Source organism: Oryctolagus cuniculus, chromosome 13, assembly GCF_051225735.1.
Source record: "Oryctolagus cuniculus isolate XC-2025 breed Fujian yellow rabbit chromosome 13, ASM5122573v1, whole genome shotgun sequence".
Classification (NCBI taxonomy): Eukaryota; Metazoa; Chordata; class Mammalia; order Lagomorpha; family Leporidae; genus Oryctolagus; species Oryctolagus cuniculus.
The window spans coordinates 12671715-12694435 of NC_142879.1; the positions used below are offsets into that span (position 1 = coordinate 12671715).

General features: G+C 36.5%; 1 protein-coding gene across 5 annotated transcripts in view; it reads right to left on the minus strand.

Annotated features, from left to right (window-relative positions):
- KCNT2 (potassium sodium-activated channel subfamily T member 2) overlaps positions 1–22721 on the minus strand; it is a 409716-nt gene that overhangs the window by 11449 nt on the left and 375546 nt on the right. For 3 of the 5 annotated variants that reach the window (XM_089312023.1, XM_051820440.3, XM_017347888.4), the window contains 2 exons: positions 21692–21712; positions 9235–9535 (listed from right to left, as the gene is read on the minus strand). In XM_089312023.1, the coding sequence (XP_089168149.1) occupies positions 9235–9535; positions 21692–21712 (322 nt within the window). The remainder of the gene's footprint in view (positions 1–9234; positions 9536–21691; positions 21713–22721) is intronic. The other 2 variants (XM_002717687.6, XM_008268722.5) reach the window with 1 other exon arrangement.

The following is a 22721-nucleotide window of genomic DNA, read 5'->3' on the forward strand; positions in this document are numbered from 1 at the left end:
AAACACACTTGTTTGAAAAATGTAAATAAAGCAAATCATTGATTCTATGCAAAGATGCTATTAAAGGTAATTTTATTATTAAATTATATTGAAAATGAATCTTGATGTGAATGGAATGGGAGAGGGAGAGGGAGATGGGAGGGGTGCGAGTGGGAGGAAAATTATGGGTGGGGGGAAGCCATTGTAATCCATAACTGTACTTTGGAAATTTATATTTACTAAATAAAAGTTAAAAAAATAAATTATATTAATTTTCTAATAGAAAAATCTTTTAAGGCAAAAGAATTACAAACATTCATTTTTAATAGAAGCATTAGTAATCTTATAACATTCTTTATAATTATCTATGACCTGTGAACTACAGTAATAAACAGCTCATGCTATATGTGCTTTTGAAATCTCATATAATCCCATCATGACTCTGAGTGTAAGAGAAGCAATGTATTTTCTGCTTGACTCCTATGGAATAAATACAAGCCATAGAAAGAAACAAAATGCTGGTTGTTTCTAACAAAATTGACAGCTATTTTAAGATCAACATTTGATTTGAAAAAAAAGGGAAAAATATGGGAAAAATTGATTTGGGGCCAGTGTTGTGGTATAATAAACTAAGCCACTGTTGGTGAAGCTCACATCTCATACTGGAGCTCTGGTACCTGTCTTGGGTCCTCTGTTTCCAATTCGGCTTCCTTAAAATGCAGCTGGAAAGACAGTGGATGATGGTCCAAGTGCTTAGGTCCCTGCTCTCCACGTCAGAGAACTGATAGAATTCCTGGCTGGAAGACATCTATCACTCAACCTGTCTCTGTCTCTCTCTCTCTCTCTCTCTTTTTCTCTCTCTCTTCCTCACTCATCCCTGTCTTCTTTTTGAGTAAGATGAAAATAAATACAATTTTTAAAAATTAAAAATTTTGATTAACCCCAGGAATTTTATTTGGGAGATGTGGATGCCAGATCTTTACTGCATTGATACTGACAAATATTTCTACAGGAATAACCTTACAGACACATTCTTGTGACTCTGAACTCACAAATGAAGGCTGAATGAAGAATTTAAGTAAGAAGAATATCAATCAATTACATCAATTCATGTGGGGAACAACAAAAGTGTCCAGGAGCAGAGTCTAAAATGGCAGTCAAATTCACTTTAAGTAAAATATGAATATATTTGTAGTAAAATATGTAAATATTCAGAATAAATGGGATAATTAAAGGAAACAAGTAGTTTCTACATCCAAATGGATTTAATATCTAAGTTATTTAAAAACTTGATTTTCAGATTTTTGAATTATAAATCCCAAGTGAGTTATTGTGTACCTGCGATCTAATCAAAATCTTTGTGAGTAGTGTATATTTATCTCAGAAAATTTTAATGATGCTAATAGATTTCCATGGAAGAATGTCAGCGTGAGTTAGTTCCCCATGTTACTCACTTTGAGTAAGGCATTTAATGCCTCAAGGCTTGGTTTTCATCTCTTGAAATGTAAATAAAGTGTATCTCCCTGCTTCAAAATTGAGAGTTTTTTAATGAAATACTATATAAGCATAATACAGGTATGAAAATTTTGCCATCAGTCTTAAAATTTTCCTAAACATTTTACTTTTATAACTTATCTTCATTAATTTTTTCAAGAATTTATCATTCCTTCATGATCACAAAGGAATGATTTCCATAGTCTCAAGTGTCAAAATTCTACAGTTTATTGAAGCAAGGTCACTTGAAGCAAGTTATAATTGGGCCTCTTTGAAAGCCTACTCATATCTTTTTATTATTATCAAGAGGTACTATTTTTCTCGAATTCTAAACCTGAAACAAATCACAAAATTACTCAACCACATACAAAGGACATTTCACGTAAGACAAGGTCCATGAAAGCATTTTCTGTAGATGATAATTTCACATTTAAAAAATTGGTAAGGCAATGATAATCTAGAAATTCTTGATCCTGCAGTTATGATAGTGATGACCAACTTATGATAGCATTGACAACTTATATTTTGAACTAATTCTCAATTGTCCGCTGGAAAATATTTGCAACTTAGTGACTTTTAAATGTTTTTCAGAACTTTTAAAATATTTTCTCTATAATTTACCTCTTGAGACAATATAAAAAGTGAACTTTCTAACATGTGAGTGATAAAGCAGCAGAACTCTGCCAGTTTGACAATTCTGCAGGTGATCTTCATGCAAGAACTTTGTTGAAAATTTACTTCAGAAGGAAAACAGAGAAAGGAAATCCAGGAAAGGATATTCCTGTAGACTGATTGATCCTGTAGATATTCCTGTAGATTGATTGATATTCCTGTAGATTGATAAGGTCATTTGTATTTGAAAATAGTCTCTGAAATGGACAATGGGGAATGAAATGTGTAAATGTGAGGTGATAACATGAAAATACACTGTGCAGTTTGTTAAAAGGAAGAAAATAAGAAGAAAGTTGAACATGAAGGGGTATGAATTTGCATGCACAGGTGCATGCATGTGTGTGTGTGTGTGTGTGTGTGTGTTAGTCTAAGAGAACACCTATTTACTTATAAGGGGATGAGGAGAAAGGAAAAAGAGAAATTGATTTTTGAAGGAGATGGGAAGAAGAAGAACAGCAAAGAAGTGGCTTGAGCAAAGCTTAGAGACATAAATATTGCTGGAATGAACAGGTGATATCACGGTAAACATACTGGGAGAAGGGCCACTTGAGGAAACACATGCAATTCACTATGTCTGAGGAGTCCTTCTACTGAAGAGCCACGCTTTCTCTACACTTTTGTCCTCCACAGATCTAAACAGTGTTTTGTCATGAGTAGCCTTTAATATTTACTGAGATAAATAACTAGTCACAATGTTTCTATATCAAATACACTTAGGTTTTTATATCACATACATACATCATCCATCTGCAAAAATAATTAGTAAAATTCTCCTTTAAACAGCCTCATATTATCTCTCCAGGATCTTGTGCTCCTAACTAGTAATCTGTCAGCCAACATACATTGATTATGTAACTAGGTTCACTCTTCACTAGCAAATTCTCAGAATATTTAGCTCTATACAGGGCACGAGTCACAACCACACAGTGGTGAAGATAGCTGTGTACGCAGGGGTAGTCTCAAGTCACTTGCAACTCAGTCCTCATATGAAAGCTTAGGATTTTTTTTGTAAGACTTCCTAACAATAATACTAGCTCCATCCAACTTCGATTATAAAAATTTAGTTACTACATGTAAATAGTAATAATACAATGAACATACTGCAACTTGCTCTCTACTAACAGGTCAAGCACCCTAAATATTTAAGAAGGAATCACAAATATTATCTGCATTTTGAAAACTAAAAGTTGTGGAGAACATATATTTCTTTGCTAGTATTTAGAGAGCAGTAGTGAAGTCTTGTAATAAAAATGGGCTATAATCATACAAATAATAAGACTGCTAAATCTAGGTGAATCTGACATGCAGTCATCATGTTGTACTATCAGGAATAATCTAATTATTATTTGCTTATGTTTACTGAGAAATGACCATGATACATTTTTCATGAAAGTCTTAGCTTAGCCTTAGTGCAGACATGATACTAGGCCTCAGTAGCATGTGGGATAGAGGATTGCAAACTTAGACTAGGTCAACTGCCAAGCTTGATTTGCAAACTGCACCCATTTTTACCACTTTCAGCAATTCTGTAATTGGTAACCATTAGATGTCTGTTACACAGTGCTCTGGTGTCTCAGTTCTTGGAACCTTGATGATACCAAAATTTAACTCCCCTTCCCCTGTCCTAGATTTACCTCATGACACCCACCTGTTACCCGTACCCCATTCTGCCTTTGGTGCCGTGGGGAATTTAGATTGTACCTTCCCAATTTCTCAATCAATAAGAAACTGGGGGAAGGGATGCCTACATGGCACGGATAAAAGGAGCTGAATGTGTGAGGCTGGTGCCTGCTTCCACCAGCTGGTCACCACTCAAGAATGGAGATCAATAAACACTTCACATTGTTTTCGAAAAAAAAAAAAAGATTACAGCAAAATAACACTCATTGTTTTTATCTGTAGTAAATAAGATAACTATAAAATTAACTAAGGAAAAGAAATATTCAAGATGGCTGGGCCCCATAGTGCTATCAAATATTAAAACCTTCTGTAATTGAAACCTTCTGTAATTGAAAAGGTGGGTATTGATGCCTGAACAGGCATACAGACTCAATCAAATGTACACATTTTGGATCTGACAAAAAGGAATATGTAAAATTATTGGAGGAGGGTCTATATTTTAATAAGTACATTGGGGGCCAGCACAGTGGCTCATTTGGTTAATCCTCTGCCTGCAGCGCTGGCATCCCATATGGGCACCGGTTCTAGTCCCAGTTGCTCCTCTTCCAGTCCAGCTCTCTGCTGTGGCCTGGGAGAGCAGTGGAGGATGGTCCAAGTACTTGGGATCCTGCACCCACATGGGAGATCAGGAGGAAGCGCCTGGCTCCTGGCTTCGGATCAGCGCAGCACCAGCCGTAGCAGCCATTTGCGGGGGTGAACCAATGGAAGGAAGACCTTTCTCTCTGTCTCTCTCTCACTGTCTAACTCTATATGTCAAATAAAAAAAAAAAAAAACACTTAAAAAATAGTATTGTATTTCAAAACTAAATATTGAAAAGTGTATTGGGAAAGATTAAAATTTGCTCTGCTCACCTAATGCCATAGGAAAATTCCAAGTGAGACAGATGTTTATATTTAGAATGTGAAAGCAAATAAATTTTAAAAGAATGAGTGGGTGTTTGGCATAGATATTAGGCAGCCACTTGCGACACTCATATCAATATCAGAGTGCTTGGGTTCCAGTCCCAGCCCTGCTTCCAATTTCAACTTCCGGATAATGTACATATTAGGAGTCAACAGTGATGGCTCAACTCCTTGGGTTCCTGCCATCCATGAGAGTTCTGCATTGGGTTGCTAGCTCTCCACTTCAGCATGGCCAGCCCTGGCTCTTACTGACATTTGGGAAGTGAATTAACAGATCTCTCTCTCTCTCTCAACTAAACAAATACAATTTTTAAACCCATAAGAATAAAATAAGTTCATGCTAACATCTATATTTTAAAATTTATAATTAGAAATAGAATTATAAGCCATAAAATAGAAAAAAGATTGCCACGAGGCAAGGGAGAGACTGGTTGTGACAGGGATTCAGGTTAAATTTCTTTGATTATACCTTGTATTGAACTCCGTGGAACTATGTAAACAGCTCACATAATTACAAAAGAAAAATTACCTTTAGAAAAAGGAATCTCTCTCCATAGAAAACAAAAACTGAACCCAAATTTATATCCAGTTGTGATATAACTACAGCAAGAAAAACCATTCCAAGCTTTAAACCAGAATTATTTTACTATGTATCCATTCTGAGACATACCTCTAATTAAATAATGCATAAATAAAAAGAAACTACATTTTAGAATTTTACTGTTTATATTAACATTATATTATTTTTCTAGGACATTCTGTATACTCTGAAGCACACTATATGATGATGTTATAATTCTAGCATTTCTATTGTTTACAATCAATACTTTTGGTATAGTAGAAAGGAAATATAGATATAAGAAAAAGTTAAATAAAAATACTATAGTCCCTGGATTTTAACTGCAAGAACCTGTGTGAACTTGTGAGATATTTTCAACCTAGTTAGCTACCTATCTATCCAGTTAATTTCTGCTCCAACCCTAGAAAAGATTGAGACAATGACAAATTAAATGAAAATGAGCATCTCTGATCATTGATTATGGTCTTGAAATAGCATTTCCTCCTGAAAGAAACTGGATAACCCTGGAGAGAATAAATACCCTAGTGCAGCAGCATAGGGTATCAGCCAGAGATCACTGATGTCATGACAGAAGGACTCCAGACACTGGCCCTGCCGTGACTGGCTAAGCCTCCAGCTCCCTCATCCTAAAGGACAGTAGAGCATGGCTCAAGTGCTTCAGCCCCAACCACCTTCCAAGTGGGAGACCCAGGTACTTTCTAGCTCCTGGGTCCTGGCTTTGTCCTCTCACAGCCCTGGCTGCTGGGGTACTGTAGGGAGTGAATCAGCAGATGGAAGAGGTGTCTCTCTCTCTCTCTAATAAGTACACATTATAAAAAGAAGGACTAGAGAGTCGATTTGAAGAGGCTGACACTGGGAAAAATTAGGACAATTTTATGAATAAAAAACAATACTACATTAAAACACTGTATTAGTGAAATAACATAAATTTTTGAAAAGTAAAGGAAGATAATGCAATGGACAATTTTAGACTGGAAATTCAAACCATGAGAAATTCCACTGGGCAAAGCGTGAGTTTCTTTAAGAAATGGATTGCAAGAGAAAAAATATGAGCTAGGATAAATCTATAAATTGAAGACAATCGAAGGGGGCCTCAACAGTCATCTTTTGATTCTTCTCTTTCTCACCTTTACATTTCACATCCAGCAAATCAACATAATCTGTTTAATTCTTTCAGAGCAGCCAGATCTACTTAGAAAATAATTTGATGATGACACCTCCCACCACCACCACAGCAAAGGTGTAAAATTTGTTCTTGTTCTTTTCCTCTGGTGGTGGAAAAAAACCTCTTTCTTACCACATGTCAGGTGCAGAGGTGTGTATAGGACTTCAGCAGGCATGCAGTACATCTGGGGTATGAAATGAATGCCAGTTCTGGGCTAAAAACTTCACTTCACTGTCCATTATCCCACCTGCCTCTCACCACAGATTTATGGCACAGGTATTAGTATTTCCATTCCATATATAAGAAAATAGGCTCAGGGGCCAGAGTTGTGGCACAGCCAGTTAAGGCACTGCTTGGGATGTCAGCATTCCACATAAGCATCACATTGAATTCTGGCCACTCTACTTCCAATCCAGCTTCCTACTAATGTGCCTGGGAAAGAAGCTGATGACGACCTAAATAGCTGGGCCCCTGCTACTCTTGTTGGACACCCAGCTGGGGTGCCAGGTTTCTGGCTTTAGCCTAGTCTCAGGCACTGCAGCCCCTTGGGGAGTGAACCAGCAGACAGAAGAATCAATCTCTCTCTTCTTCTCTCCCTCTCCCTCTCTCTTTCTCTCTCTCTCCCTCTCTCTGTTTCTGTCTCCCCCCACCCCCGTAACTCTGCCTTTCAAATATAAAATAAATCTTGTAAATAGAAAGAAAACAGGCTCAGAAAAGTTGAAGAATTCAACCAATCTTCCAGATTTTTGAGTTCTATAAATGCAGAGGCCTTGTCAAAATAAGTCATTGTATTATTTCCAGTGCCTAAAACTATGGCCTGTAGTGCTGAGAGGGCAGTACAATACATTTGGAGAATGGATTAATTAGTGTAAATAAGGATTAAGTGGAGAAGTTCAGAAACCTGTGATACATTATTTGCAAATCTTGTTTTCATAATAACCTGTGCCCAGTACATGACTGTCAAACGTACAGGAGGAAAGAAGGGAGAGAGAGAGAACAAAGAAAGATGTAATGTAGGGGAGAGGCAATGATGGCTAAAATCACGCTTCCATTCTGTAAAACTAGTGTGAGAGTTGACAAATTATGATAAAAATCAATCATAGATAATAAATAAATGCAAGGTACCAGATAGAGATTTCAAAAACAAAAACACAATATTTTCTCTAAAGATTTTCCCATGTAGTCAGCTAAAGCACTTTTGTGTTTCTAAAAATCAAGCTATTCTCTGCCACACTGCTTATAAAACCAGCCTCAGATTACAATGTTCATGAGAAACAGCTAGAATGTGGATGAGGCATCACTTACCAAATCTGTTTATTAAAATAAAAGTAGCTTAAATAAATAACTAACAAAGTACTCATCAATGCAGCAATTCCATCCTATGAGAACTATAATCATACTTGGCATTACTGAGTTGGCAAATAGCTATAAGTGAATTTCTAAAATGAGGAACATTTTTCTTTATTAATTTGTGTCTTTGTGCCTGAATATAAGATATTAGCTGTGATTTTATTAAAATGGAATAAAGACTAGGTTATACTCAAAGTAAGTGAAACATGATTATGAATGTCAACCAAACATGGAACCCTTACTCTGATATAAAACATAACAATTATATTACCTGGAACAAGATCTTCAACCTCTGACCTCTGAAAGTCAAATTATTGAAGCAATGGGACACCTGTCTAATCACAGTCATGCAGAGTAATGAGAAAATGTACACAGTTCCTGGCATAGCGTTAGGCATTCAGTAAGTATGTCTTTTTTCTTTTTCCAAGAAACTCTGCAGCTTCTCTTAAACAGTAATTCAATGATTAAAATCTTTCTCTATGAACACTGACTCCAGCTGAAACTTTAATAATAAAGATGAGATGGCAGTAAGAGAATATATTTTATTTTACCCTTAACATACTTGATTCTAACATGATTTTACACTTAACTTGCGTGATAAAGAAGCTATCTTGGGATTATCCTAGTTTACACAAATTATGTATACAACTAAATGAGTTGGCCAACTTTCTTTTTCAAATAAAATTCATTTAATGATAAATGGTACACGTTAACATTAGCTTTGCATTATTTACTCAAGCTTTTCCTATATGCTATATCTATACAGAAGTCATAGATCAATGTCGGAATCTATGTTGAGACAGATTTGTCCTACATGGATATAACACTATTTGAGCTTCAAAATTAAAGCTCTTGAATAATTTTTTTCTGGACCACAAGAAACCAGACACATTTTATAGGAACATTTTGGTTTATCTTTGGTGTAATTACTTGCCTTTGCCTCAAACTCAATTTATCTCAGGCCTTAGACTAAGCTCTGTCTGGGGTGTGTGTATGTGTGTGTGTGTGTGAGAGAGAGAGAGAGAGAGAGAGAGAGAGAGAGAGAGAGAGAGAGAGAGAGACTTTGGAGCCAGATAGATCCTGATGTCAAGCTCAGCTAAATAACAAGCTAATTAGCAAATTACTTTACTTAAGATCTTTACCTCTAACACGGAAACAGGAACTGACTCAGAGTTATTGTGAAAATTAAAATTGAGATCATTCACATAATGGGTTCAGTGCTGTTCCTAGTGGAATAAATAAAAGTATAACATTTCTAACACTTTGTTTTTAATGGTTAAGTTTAAATTTTCCACAGATTAGACTTGTGTACTAGTCCCTACAAATTGACCCATGAAACAAAAAATGCAATTCTTTACTCAATGAGAGCCAATGATATAACTACTAACGGCAAGAAATCACAAGAGCATACCATATCCCACTGTAGAAAGACCCAAGTGTTTCATTCTATTTTTCACAAGTTCAGCAAGCTCTTGTCTTTCTGACCTCCTGTAGAGGTTCAGTCGCTGCTGGGTTATTTTTTCAGCGGTTTTACCAGAGTGCTTTGGGCCTTTTCTGCTCAGTCTTCGGGCCCACTGCATGCTCTTTCTGCGCAGCAGAGGGTGGTCCGACTGGTCACTGGACGTGGAGTTGCGGTGGTTGCCGCGATGGTGCCCTGGCTCTCTGGAGTCCTTGGTGTCCTCCCACTCTTCTACACTGATAGAGATTTGAGACTTTAAAGGAAAGGGATATTGAGAATTAGATAATCGGAACCTGCAACTGACATAGAATTCATCTGCCAAAACCGTAGCCCAGTTTTACTTGTGTATCTGCTCATGAGAGTTTCCATAGAAAGAGCAAATTAGAATCATAAATTTGAATTTTGATACTAAAATTATTGCTAGAAAATATTTTCTTGAACTTAGCTATTAATCAGTTAAAGTATATGCATTCTGCATTACATGTTTTTGTGAAAGGATTTCATTTCTATCCATGAGTTTTTTATTCAAAATGACTGCTATGATATAGTTGCTTAAAACATACAAACAAAAATTATCTTACATATTTATGGAAGTTTTTTCTACATCTACTAGAAGATTTCTACATTCAAGTTAAATAAATATTTCAAAAATTGTTTTATTTTTGGAATTAATATTTTAAAGCTTTTTACATTTTTTGCTCTTTCTAAAAATGGTACTGGAATGAACTTCATAAAGTGTGAATTTTACAAAATTCTCTCATATGCCCAAAAGGAAAAAAAAAAGCATTTTTAATTTCATGCAATCATTATTCACTGTATAAAATGCTTTTCTTATTAAAATATGAAACATATTTCAGGAATTGTTTTAAATATTCCAAGTGAAAATATGTTATAAATTTTTTTTTTTTTTTTTTTTTTTTTTTTTTTTTTTTTTTTGACAGGCAGAGTGGACAGTGAGAGAGAGAGACAGAGAGAGATAGGTCTTCCTTTGCCGCTGGTTCACCCTCCAATGGCCGCCGCTGCAGCCGGCGCACCGCGCTGATCCTGGCAGGAGCCAGGAGCCAGGTGCTTTTCCTGGTCTCCCATGGGGTGCAGGGCCCAAGCACCTGGGCCATCCTCCACTGCACTCCCTGGCCATAGCAGAGAGCTGGCCTGGAAGAGGGGCAACCGGGACAGAATCCGGCGCCCCAACCGGGACTAGAACCCGGTTTGCCGGCGCCGCAAGGTGGAGGATTAGCCTATTGAGCCACGGCGCCGGCTCAAAAAATATGTTATAAATTAATGTTTCACAAATGCACTGTAGAACTCACATTCAAACCTTAACCATGCCATTCTCCTCAGGGGGAGAAACAGTGAACATACTCAAAAAGTCTGTTTTGACTTACACTTTTATCACTGCTTCTAGCTTTTTGAGGTAAGACACTCTGTTCTGATAACAGCCCCTTCATCCGTAAGCTTATCGTCTCAATAGTGCTTTCCATACCGGGAAGTCGTATGAAAATCAGCACTCATCAAGCCCGAAGGCCTTACTTTCTGAAAGCATGCACGTGCAGAGGGCAGCCCCTTGAGTCCTATCGTTCCTGAGAGCAGCATTCATCAGTCTGCAAACAGTTGCTTCCTTTCTGTAGATGGAAGCTTGAATGTCAGCTACAGCATGCATGTATTGTTGGCCTCCAAAGTAATAGAATTTAAATTACCAATTTAAGTAAGGTCAGGAAGTGGATCCAATAAAATCCTTTAAATGTGAATATAAATTATGGAGGCTCAGTCAGTGCCTTATGTACGGTTCCCAGGGGCAAGCTATGAAATTATCCTCATTTAAATTCAACCCGAACTTCAAATATTCCTTCATATTTGTATTATAGAACAGCACTGTCTTAGAGTGATATGAAACATGTTTTGCTTTAACCTTCAGGTCTTCACAATGACAGGTTACTTAATTAAAAATAAACATCATATTTCATCTGACAATTTAAGGAGGAAGTATCATAATTTCTTAATACCATGGTTTAGCAGTAATTGGAAATCTTTATAATTCTTAACTTTCTCTATGCCCCATCTACTTGATAATATACTGAAAATCCTCTTGGGTAGAAGTAAAAGATATAAACTCTTGAGTAATATCTACTATGAATAAAGAATACTGATCTTTGCCCACTAATTTATTTGTACTTTGTAGGGAAAATGAAGTTATATTAGTTCATTCATATTTAGGCAATGTTTGCAGAATTCTGTCACAATTATCTGAAATAATCTTTCTGTCCCTCTTTCTAGTTCAAAGGGCCAATGAGAAATAGTTTGATTGCCAACAAATATGTAGAAACAGTAATCTTGCCTGATCAGATACTCAAGATACAAAGTTCATGTAAAGTTACTTAATAGTCCAAGTCATAATAGTCCAAGCTACTATTTTAGGACAGGGAAGTGGGATCCCCTTCTCTTCCAACAAAGATTAAAATATTTGCGATGGGCACTGTGGTACAGTGGGCTAAGCTGCCACTTGTGATGGCCAAATCCCATTCAGGGGGACCTAGAATCCAGTTAACCTCTGCTTCTGACTCGGCTTCCTGCTAATACACCCTAGAAGGCAGTAGGTGATGGCTGAAAAATTTGGGCCCCCACCACCCATGTGGGAGACAGGATGGTGTTCTGGGTTCCTGGTTTAAGCCTGGTCCAGCTCTGGCTATTGTGGGCATTTGGGGAGTAAACCAGCAGATGGAAGATCTCTATCTGTCTCTCTCTTTCGTTATCTCTGCATTTCAAATAAAGAAACATATATAAGTAAATATTTGTGAAAAATACACTTGTATTTGTGATTGCTTTACTTGATCACATGTGGCAGGCATATGTACCTCTCAAACATGAAGTGAACGTAAACACATTAGTATACCAATAGTGAATACTCTATTCAGAGTTGTTTTTAAAACCTCAAAGGGAATATAATGATTAATAAACAAAAATTCATAAAATCTATAAGTCTTGTTCTTAATAATTCTATAAAATGAGTAACATGTTTTTGTAAGTTTAACTAAAGAAAAAAAAGGAATGAGAAGAATTCAGAGATTAATTTCAAGAAATCCAAACATAACATACATTACTTGTTTTTTACATGTTTGAAATATCAAAAATGTTGATAATAAATACTCATTATTCTAGCCTTGGAAGTGTGTGTGCGTGTGTGTGTGTACTTGTGTCCATTTTTAAAGGAGATCCATTTATTAATATACATTCCTGATACTGTTTCATCTTCACATTATAACTGTTGTGTTTTGAAGATGGTATCATGATTCTGGAGAAATGGTGCTGACAGGGAAATATGATGGTGTCTGTAGAGCAGAACCTGTCCCTGAGCAGAGAGTCCCAATGACTGAGCAGCTGAAAGCAAGGGTTCTGGCATCACATAGGCCTGGGTGTAAATACCAATTCCACCACTTCCCAGCTTTTTAATCTTAGTTAGGTGAGGATTTAAACTCTCCAAAATACTTCCCTATCTGAAAAAAAATGGTGATTGATTACAGTATTACTTTGCTCATCTAAATTCTTCTGAGGATATAAAAGACACAATCTATAAAAGTGCATAATAAGGTGCCAGAGTAGAATGTGATCAATAAATATTAGTCATTATATGGTTCATGACACTGCATGAAAGGAAAGGAAAAGGAGAAAAGGAAAAGAGATAATTTGGGGGATATGTAAAACTGAAAAATGGGTTTTAAACAGAGAAGGAATGACTCATATTTTTCGTGTAGTTCTCCCCGAGGCTAACTGTACTTCACCAAAATCAAGGTGCAAAAACAAATTCTTGGGTCTAAACTTTCCTTGATTAAAGTTTAGTGAATTGAAGAAGAGAAAATGTATTTACAACGAGAGTGGTTGATTATTATTCTGCAGCGTTGCTAAGAATTTTTCTGCACCATTTCTATCAGAGGACTCTGGTTTGACTTCTTTTTTATTTTGTATTTTCAGAAGTTCACTAACTCTGAAAATCAAGATTTAATACTAATGAACATATTTGCATCCTTATGAAATGCTTCCATAAATTGTATATATACAGTTCAGCTATAAAATGAAAATTCATATGGATATTCCAACAATATTCTAACAAAGTTAACATGCTGACATTTTCTAAAAGGTCCATTATTTCCAAATATTTATCAAGCTTAATATGATTGAATAAAGGCTGAGAATATCTTTACAAAAATAGAAACTAAGTAAAAATATGTTCATTATACCTAAAATAACTTGATTACATTCATATTTTTAGAAAGACAGAGGGTGTCACAGTCACAAAATATATCAAACAGTATTTTCTATTTTTGACACACACATAAATATACAGATCAAAATGACTCAATTCAACTTCCTCTCAACTTTTTATTGAACAGCTATTCATGTCATAGGTTACTGAGCAATCTGAAAGAAATCCATTCACCTCCTGGTTTAAAGTGACTGTTTCTAACCTGGATTCATGACTCCCTCAAGAGTACTTTTATAGGCTTTATAATGCTCTAAACTGTTCTATCTGCTTTATTATCGAGGACAACTGGAATTATTGCTAAAGAAGAAAACAAGGAAATGAAATCATTGAAGATATGTTATTTTAACATTCTGCAAAAGAATACCTGTCTCATGCTTCCATTCAAAAAAGGCTAAATTACAGGAATTCTTGAGAGATCATTTAAAGTTAAATCTAGATGCACCATAGCTAGTAACCTTAGCTCACTGGGAATTTTTTGCTAAAAAAAAAATATACAGAAAGATATTTCAGCAATTTCTAAAGGCTCGGTTTGACATGTTATGTACTCTGTGATGTAAGCCAAAACAGAAAATCGCTAGTACATTGTATTTAGATGTATTTTCAACATATTTTTGGAATATGAGAGTTAAAAAGAAAACAAGCAGTGTTATAGTTTAAAAAAATCTTGCATTTGTAATTGAATAACTAAACTGTGCTCACAATGACATTAGATGAATAGTTCATAACCTTGAGCATATCAACCGGGATTCTTGTAAAATAGTGGCAGTAATGCTTAACCTGGCTTTCTCGGCAAAAAAAAAAAAAAAAAAACCAAACACACACACAACCAACCAGAATTTATGAAAACCTAGCAGGGATATTCTACAGAAAATCTAAAGTCAAATATATTAAAGAAATTCAGGTTCAAATAATTGCTTTAAAAAACTAATAACTTGGTGTAATAATAAAATTATTTTAACCACTTGACCGCATTCACCATATTGGTGGATCTCTCTCTCCGTATTTTTCTCATGTCTGCCTGCCTAGCTTTCAGTTACTATCTCTAACTATTTCTGGTTAGTTGTATTTCATTTCTATAATTTCTTCTCTCTAAATTTGCTTATTAACTTACATATCCACCCACCTTTTGTGGTCCAGTTGTCCTGATTTATGAGTGTGTTGGTGTTTGTGTGGGAATGTGCTCAATTGAATCTGCACTTTCTACTCACATTTTGGCCTCTATAAAATTTGAAACTTAGCTTATTTATTGTCTAGATATTCTCATGTGGGTAGTGATTTTTTTTTCCCATGAACTTTCAAAACTGCTATTCAGGGCCGGTGCCGCGGCTCACTAGGCTAATCCTCCGCCTTGCGGCGCTGGCACACCGGGTTCTAGTCCCGGTGGGGGATCCAGATTCTGTCCCGGTCGCCCCTCTTCCAGGCCAGCTCTCTGCTGTGGCCAGGGAGTGCAGTGGAGGACGGCCCAAGTGCTTGGGCCCTGCACCCCATGGGAGACCAGGAGAAGCACCTGGCTCCTGCCATCGGATCAGCGCAGTGCGCCGGCCGTAGCGCCAGCTGCGGCAGCCATTGGAGGATGAACCAACGGCAAAGGAAGACCTTTCTCTCTGTCTCTCTCTCTCTCACTGTCCACTCTGCCTGTCAAAAAATAAATAAATAAGTAAATAAATAAAAACAAAACTGCTATTCAGAAAGAACCAGTGTACATTACATCAATTTCCTACTATCTTTCCTATTGCTTTAGGCCCAGAAAAAAATTTCCTTCTTTTTCTTTCTTTAGGATCTTGAATAAATTATTATATTATAATGTAACTGCTCTCTTGAAAAGTTATAATATGTAATTGCTAACTACATGGTGGCTGTCTCCCTTAGAACTTAACTAATTCATCCATGTTAATAAGAATTGAAAAGTCTTTATTTTTTATTTTATCGGTTCTATTTTTTTAATTAAAAGTATTCCTAGTAAAGAAATTCATAAATACATCAATGAGATGGATGCCACAAATACTATCCACATATTTAATAATTTATCCCCTATCAATTCAAGGTATGAAGACATACAGTGGGCATATTCTTCTTGTTATAAATAGTCTAACTCCATGTTTGATGTTTGATTGCTACAAATTACTTCAGGCCAAGACTTTTCCTTTCCCTTCTTAGACCTAGGCAAGCTGATTAGAAAGTCTGAGTGTTCCATCCTCAAACTACATAAGCCCCTTGGCACAACTATTAATCACAATAAAGGTCAAATCACTTTCTTTCAAACCATTTTATGAATGAGTTGGAAGCCTACCCTTACCCTCAATCCACTGAAAGTCACACTATGAGTTCTCACTCTTTCACATATCCTTGTTGTGTGGGTAGAATTATCCATGAAAACCTGTGAACTCTACGCCCATTCCATCTAAGAGGGGAGTGATCTCAACAACTGGCACAGGAAGCAGTGCACCTAGACATGGACCACTCCACTCAGGGTCTTTCCTCTTAAGTTCTGCCTTCTTAACTAAGGGATTGGGCTGTCCCAGGCTAACAGAATTTTCTAATTCTGTATGCCTGCTGGCAATCTTGTACTCTGAGTTGTGCGGTCTTAATCTGAGTGCTTCAAAGCTTGTCTAGATTTCAACAATCTAAGTTTTAAAATTCCAGTAACTGTCATTTGGGTCCAGGAGTATGGGATAGTGTCCCTGTGTCATGTGTGTTACTCAACACAGACCTGTGTCTCACTGAATCACTGGTCTAGGATCTTTCAAGATAGTTTACTAACTGTAGGCTCAGGGGCAGGATTCTTTTCTGTGAGCATTGGTCGCATGTACAACAGGCCTTAATTCCCTCTTCTATGTGTGTGCTCCAGGGACAGTCTGATAGTCTGCACATCATTCAGGTCCGTTGTGTGATTGTTCATGTGAGAAAGAGTAATTACAGAAAGAGCAACTACCATGTAGCATTCTAAGGATCATGCTCCTAGAATCTTGTTACTCATTTGGCTCCTGCAAAATGCCTTTGTTACTCTTGCTGCCCATGCCTCTGAGGCCAGCAAATATTCAGAAGCCCATAATAACAAGGAAAATCACAGTTAAGGAGTTAATTGAAACCCTAGTTAAGCCTAAGATTCTTTTTTATATATATAAAAGATTCATTTATTTATTGGAATGCAGAGCTACAGAGAGGCAGAGGCAGAGAGAGAGAGAGGTCTGCCATCTGCTGGTTCACTCTCCAAATGGAAGCAATTGCTGGAACTGGGCCGATCTGAAGCCAGGAGCCAGAAATATCTTCCAGGTCTTCCACACTCGCACAGGGGTCCAAGGACTTGAGCCATATTCTAGTGCTTTCCCAGGCCATAGCAGAGAGCTGGATTGGAAGTGGAGCAGTGGGGACTCAAACCAGTGCCCATATTACTGCAGGCCGCAGCTTTATCCATTACATCACAATGCCAGGCCCAGGCTAACATTCTTAAAATTTAACAAAGTGAAACCCGGTCATTTGCAACAAGATGGAGGAATCTGGAAAATATTATGCTGAGTGAATTAAGCCAGTCCCAAAGGGAAAATATTATATGTTCTCCCTGATCGGTGACAACTAACTGTGCACCAAGGAGGAAACCTGTTGAAGTGAAATGAACACTATGAGAAACAGTGACTTGATCAGCTCTTGTCCTGACTGTTGGTGTACAATGCAATACTTTATCCCTTTTAGTATTTTTTTTCTAGTACTATTGGTTGAACTCTGTAATTAACACACAATTATTCTTAGGTGTTTAAATTTTAACTGAAAAGTGATCCCTGTTAAATATAAGAGTGGGAATAAGAGAGGGAGGAGATGTACAACTTGGGACATGCTCAATTGGACTTGCCCCAAAAGGTGGAGTTAGAATCATGCCAGGGGACCCCAATACAATCCCATCAAGGTGGCATGTACCAATGCCATCTCACTAGTCCAAGTGATCAATTTCAGTTCACAATTGATCACACTGATTGGTCTAAGAGTCAAAGGGGTCACACACACAAGACTAGTGTCTGCTAATACTAACTGATAGAATCAAAAAGGGAGAGAACGATCCATCATGGGAAGTGGGATACACAGCAGACCCATAGAAGGGCAGATGTCCTAAACAGCACTCTGCCTTAGAATCAGCCCTTAAGGCATTCTGATATGGCTGAAGAGCCCATGAGAGTATTTTAGGCATGGAAAGCCAAGACACCCTGGAAAAAAAAAAAAAAAAAAAGAAGACCTAAATGGAAGATCTCTGTGAGTGAGATCCCAGTGGAAAGAATGGGGCAATCAAAGAATGAGGTACCTTTCTCTGAAGGGAGGAGAGAACTTCCACTTTGACTATGACCCTGTCGGAATAAGATCAAAGTCAGTAAACTCAAAAGGCTTCCATAGCCTTGGCAACTCATGACTAGAGCCTAGGGAGATTACTGACACCATAAAAAAGAGTGTCAAATTGTTAAGTCAACAACAGGAGTCACTGTGTACTTACTCCTCATGTGGGATTTGTCCTTACTGTGTTGTCCAATGTGAAGTAATGCTATAACTAGTACTGAAACAGTATTTTACACTCTGTGTTTCTGTGTGGGTGCAAACTGATGAAATCTTTACTTAATATATACTGAATTGATCTTCTGCATATAATGATAATTGAAAATGAATCTTGATGTGAATGGAAAGGGAGAGGGAGCGGGAGATGGGAGCGGTGCGAGTGGGAGGGAAGTTATGGGGGGGGGAAGCCATTGTAATCCATAAACTGTACTTTGGAAATTTATATTTACTAAATAAAAGTTAAAAAAAAAATAACGAAGTCACCACTGCCTTCAGGGAGTCCCCTACCCATGATGACACTAACCTGGGAATCCCTCAAGGAAGAGGCTGATGAATACAAAAGGGCAGACAAGACAACCCCATATATTCAGAGCAAACAGCAAACAGAAAAATAAGTGAATCCAAACTGGACACAGGGAGGGAAGGGAAACGGAAAATCTAGATCCATGGGAGAAGGTCTACAGCTTGGCCCATCTGAAATTCTTACTATACTCAAAGAATTTATAAACCAAAAACAAAAGAAGGAAATGAATGGTTCCAAATTTGCTTTGTCATCTCTACAGTAACACAAGTTGTCAAACCATCACAGCCTTATACAAAGTTGGGCTCAAATTGTGATTTCAATGAAGCCTCAACTAATTTAAAGAAAGTATCCTAAATATGGGAATTATATTAAAATGTTTTACACTTTGGGGATGCTTTCAAACATCAAATAGAGGATATATTGATATAGCTATCTTGACCATCAGAATTATCACCTTCCCCAAATTCACCATAATCATAACATGCATTATCCTAAAATATTCCATAGTATTTATAGGTGTTCTGATCTAATGAGTAAATTAAATTAAATCTTTGGATATAATCTTTGATCAAATAAGACAACATGGGCCTCCTGTCTGCCCACCATAAATAGTTACTAATGCTTTCATGGGTTGGGATAGGGTCTTCAAGGTTGAAACTCATTAGATAAGAACTACTTAAAGAAGGGGCAATAATCACCACAATTTATCCATTTCATAGCCCAATTCGGCCTGATCTTAAACCCAGAAAAGCAAATGGAGTCCAACAGTAAACTATTCCAACCTTAATGATGTGACCGTGTATATTAAGGTCCTCATATCCAATATTATTGATATCACTGATTCCATTCAATTATCAATTCGTATAAATTTTGCAGTCAGATATTTGACTATTACGTTCTGTGCAGTGCACATTTTGACAACCACTTACAGTTTCCCTTTACCTTAAAAGAAATACAATGCTACCTTATGGTACTCAGTGTCCTGCCATCACAGAAAATTTATTTGCAGTCAAGATCTTCACTGCATTCATTCACTGCACTATTACAGACTTGTGGACTACTGCTATGCACTGCCTATTTATCCAGCCAAAGGCCACATGTAGGTTACTCTATATGGGGTAAAGAAATTCGTGAATCTTTTGCCTCAAAGATACACAAATAAGCATCAAGGTCACACATTTGTCTTGGGACAAATTAAAACTACAGTGTAAGGCTCATCAAAGAATTCCTAGTTCCCTTCAGAGTTCCAGACTGCACTGAAAGTAACCAAGACACACATTTCATGTCTGGCCACTGGGCTTTTGAACAAGGCATTCAAGGGAACTTCAACCCCCTACTAATCACAATCCACAAGCCCTAATGACTACTTTAAAAAGCTCAAATTTTGTTACATGAAACAAAGTACTTTTCCATCATCTCAAACATCTGGCATGAATTGTAACAGAGCCAGACAACATTGTTGACTTTGAACTCAACAGATTTCAAGCCCCCACATAGCCTTCTGCCCCACATATGGACAAACCGGTAAGGAAGCCAACGTGTTTCTTCCTGTTGTGCCACCAGGAAATTTTGCTCCCAGTGTGGGACATCTCACTTCAAGCGCAACCACAATAGAAGCTGAACCAGATGCCCCTCTCCGCTCTGTCAAACCACGTTTGAGTCTGCTCCAGAGCCCACTTCGTTCTCTTAAGTTTCATCAAACTCACATGAAATCTACCAAGAGATAATGAAGTTCAAAAATATGGATGACACTTTCATGTCAACTTTCTGAAAAATCTTTTATTTACTGATATATTCCAAGCACCTAAATAAGTGTACCTGCTGTGTAGTGTTATTAAATAAATACTTGTATTTCTGATGGATGTTAAGGTAGACAGGATCTTGCAGATAAAAATCATGAGTTTGTTTTTCAAGATAGGACATTAGAACGTCTAGGATTGAAAACACAAATTTGTCATCCATTAACATAGACTGCTGAAGCTACAAGGATCAGTGAATGTTTGATGTAATGTGTAGAGAAAAAGGAAAAGGCTATACACAGCTTTTACAAACACAATTATTGTTTAGGTGTCAATTGCCAGGTTGATTCTAAAAGGCATGTGGTGGCCAGAAACTGGCAGAGGCTTTTACAGGAAAATCTAGTAATTGAAAACAAAGTCCTTTGTATCAGATGGTGATAAATTCTAAACCTACGTCTGCTACTTCCTTCTTTTTGTTCTTGATCAAGGTTACTTGGCTATGTCTGAGTTGCTCATTTAAAAAATGGAAATGGATTTTTTTCTTTCTATTCCTGGCTTAATTCACTTAGTATAATAACATGGAGGTTCATCCATTTAATTTTCATTCTCTAAAGAACTCAAATTCATATAAAAAGAGAAGAGTGGTTACCAGAGTTCAGGAGATTAGGGAAATGGGGAAATGTTGCTCTAACAGTCTTTCTGTTAAGATGATTAAGAATTTAATGAGGATGGTTAAGTGTCAGAGACCAAATGTGCAGCATGATTACTACTTAGTGACTAAAACTTGGTAAGAGTATATCTTAAACAATCTCACTGCAGAAATGCCCTTATAGTCTTCATAACTGAAACAACTTGTGAAATACTGAAGTCCATAAGCTTTCAGTTCTAAACCATGAGTATCCTGAAAATAGCATCAGAGTCCTGCAATATAGTAGGAGAAGGGTCTATCTTCATACATTTGAAAAGCAAAAGAAAGTTGCTTTTCATATCATTAAAACATAAGCACATTTTGAAATGCCATTCTCACTTAATATAGGAATATTAAAACATAAATATACCTTAGAATTGAATTATAACAATGCCCAATTCTAGGAATAAAAGGTTACTATGCTTTTCTGATCCTATTATTTTTTCAAAGTGTCAATTTATGCCCTAAATTCAACTTATATTAGTCCTGAAATTTGGAAAAACATGTTATTTATATATCACAACTGTCTATAAAAATAACTAGTTTAAAAAAACTAAATAATTGCTTTAGATTTTAAATGTCCAATGTCTGTTAGTCTCTCAATATTAACTAAAGTATTTATATATTTGTTATACTATGATCATCTGAAAAAGAGTTCAATTTAGATAAACAAACCAACATTATTTGAAGACAAGTGAAAAATTAATTTACAATCTATTGGGAGAAATATAAAAATACTAATTTGAAAAGAAAGCATTTCCATTTAATTTATTTATTTTAAAGTCTGAAATACTGAATTCAGTCTTTAATATTCTGTTCCTTTAATATCTCTGAATTTATTTATCACACCATGGAAGGAAGGGAGACAATCAGAAAATACTTACTTGGGATGCTATTTCTCGAGACTGACACAATGAGAGAGAAAAAGAAACACAAACACAGTTTAAACAATGGTGAAACAATGCATACACGAAAGAATCAGCAACAGGGACGAATCATGACACACCTCAACATAACACTTATAATTCACTTACAATTTAATAATATATTTATTTATCATAGGATTTTTTAAAAACAAATTTAGGTAATGAGTAAATCACTATTTTTTAACTTACTAAAATTTGAAGTTAAGTTGTTTTGTTTTGTTTAGTTTTTCTAACAATGCCTTTCTAAGTCTGATGGAATAAAAATTTGATGCTAATGGAAGAAAATAAAATAATTGATAGTAGCTTAGGAAGCTATCATTTTCTCAAGAGAATCTTTATGTAACTTTTAACATTCAATAATCATTGTAAATATTTATGTCTGGATATCATTTTATATCCTAGATACTACCTTCAGATTCATCTTTCCTCTTACATATTAATGTAATTAAATTGAAATAAATATTTTGAGTTTTCACAGTGGCAAAGAGCCTAGAAATTTATCTTCTCAATCAATCCATAATAGTTATTTAGTGACTTTAAAAAATCATGCTATCTTGTATTTCAGTTCTTTTTTTTTAAAGATTTATTTATTTACTTGAAAGTCAGAATTATACAGAGAGAGGAGAGGCAGAGAGAGAGAGAGAGAGGTCTTCCATCCGCTGGTTTACTCCCCAGATGGCCGGGCTTCTTCCTAGTCTCCCATGTGGGTGCAGGGGCCCAAGGACTTGGGCCATCGTCTACTGCTTTCCCAGGTCATAGCAGAGAGCTGGATCATAAGTAAAGCAGCCAGGACTCGAACCAGCGCCCATATGGGATGCTGGCACTGTAGGCGACAGTGGCTTTACCTGCTATGCCACAGCGCCACCCCTTCCCCCCTTTTTAAGGTATTTCAGTTCTAAGGAACAATATTCGAATCATTTTTAAAGTTAAAAGTAAAATTTTCAACTATATTCATTAGTGTCATATGACTCAAATCTAACTCATTATC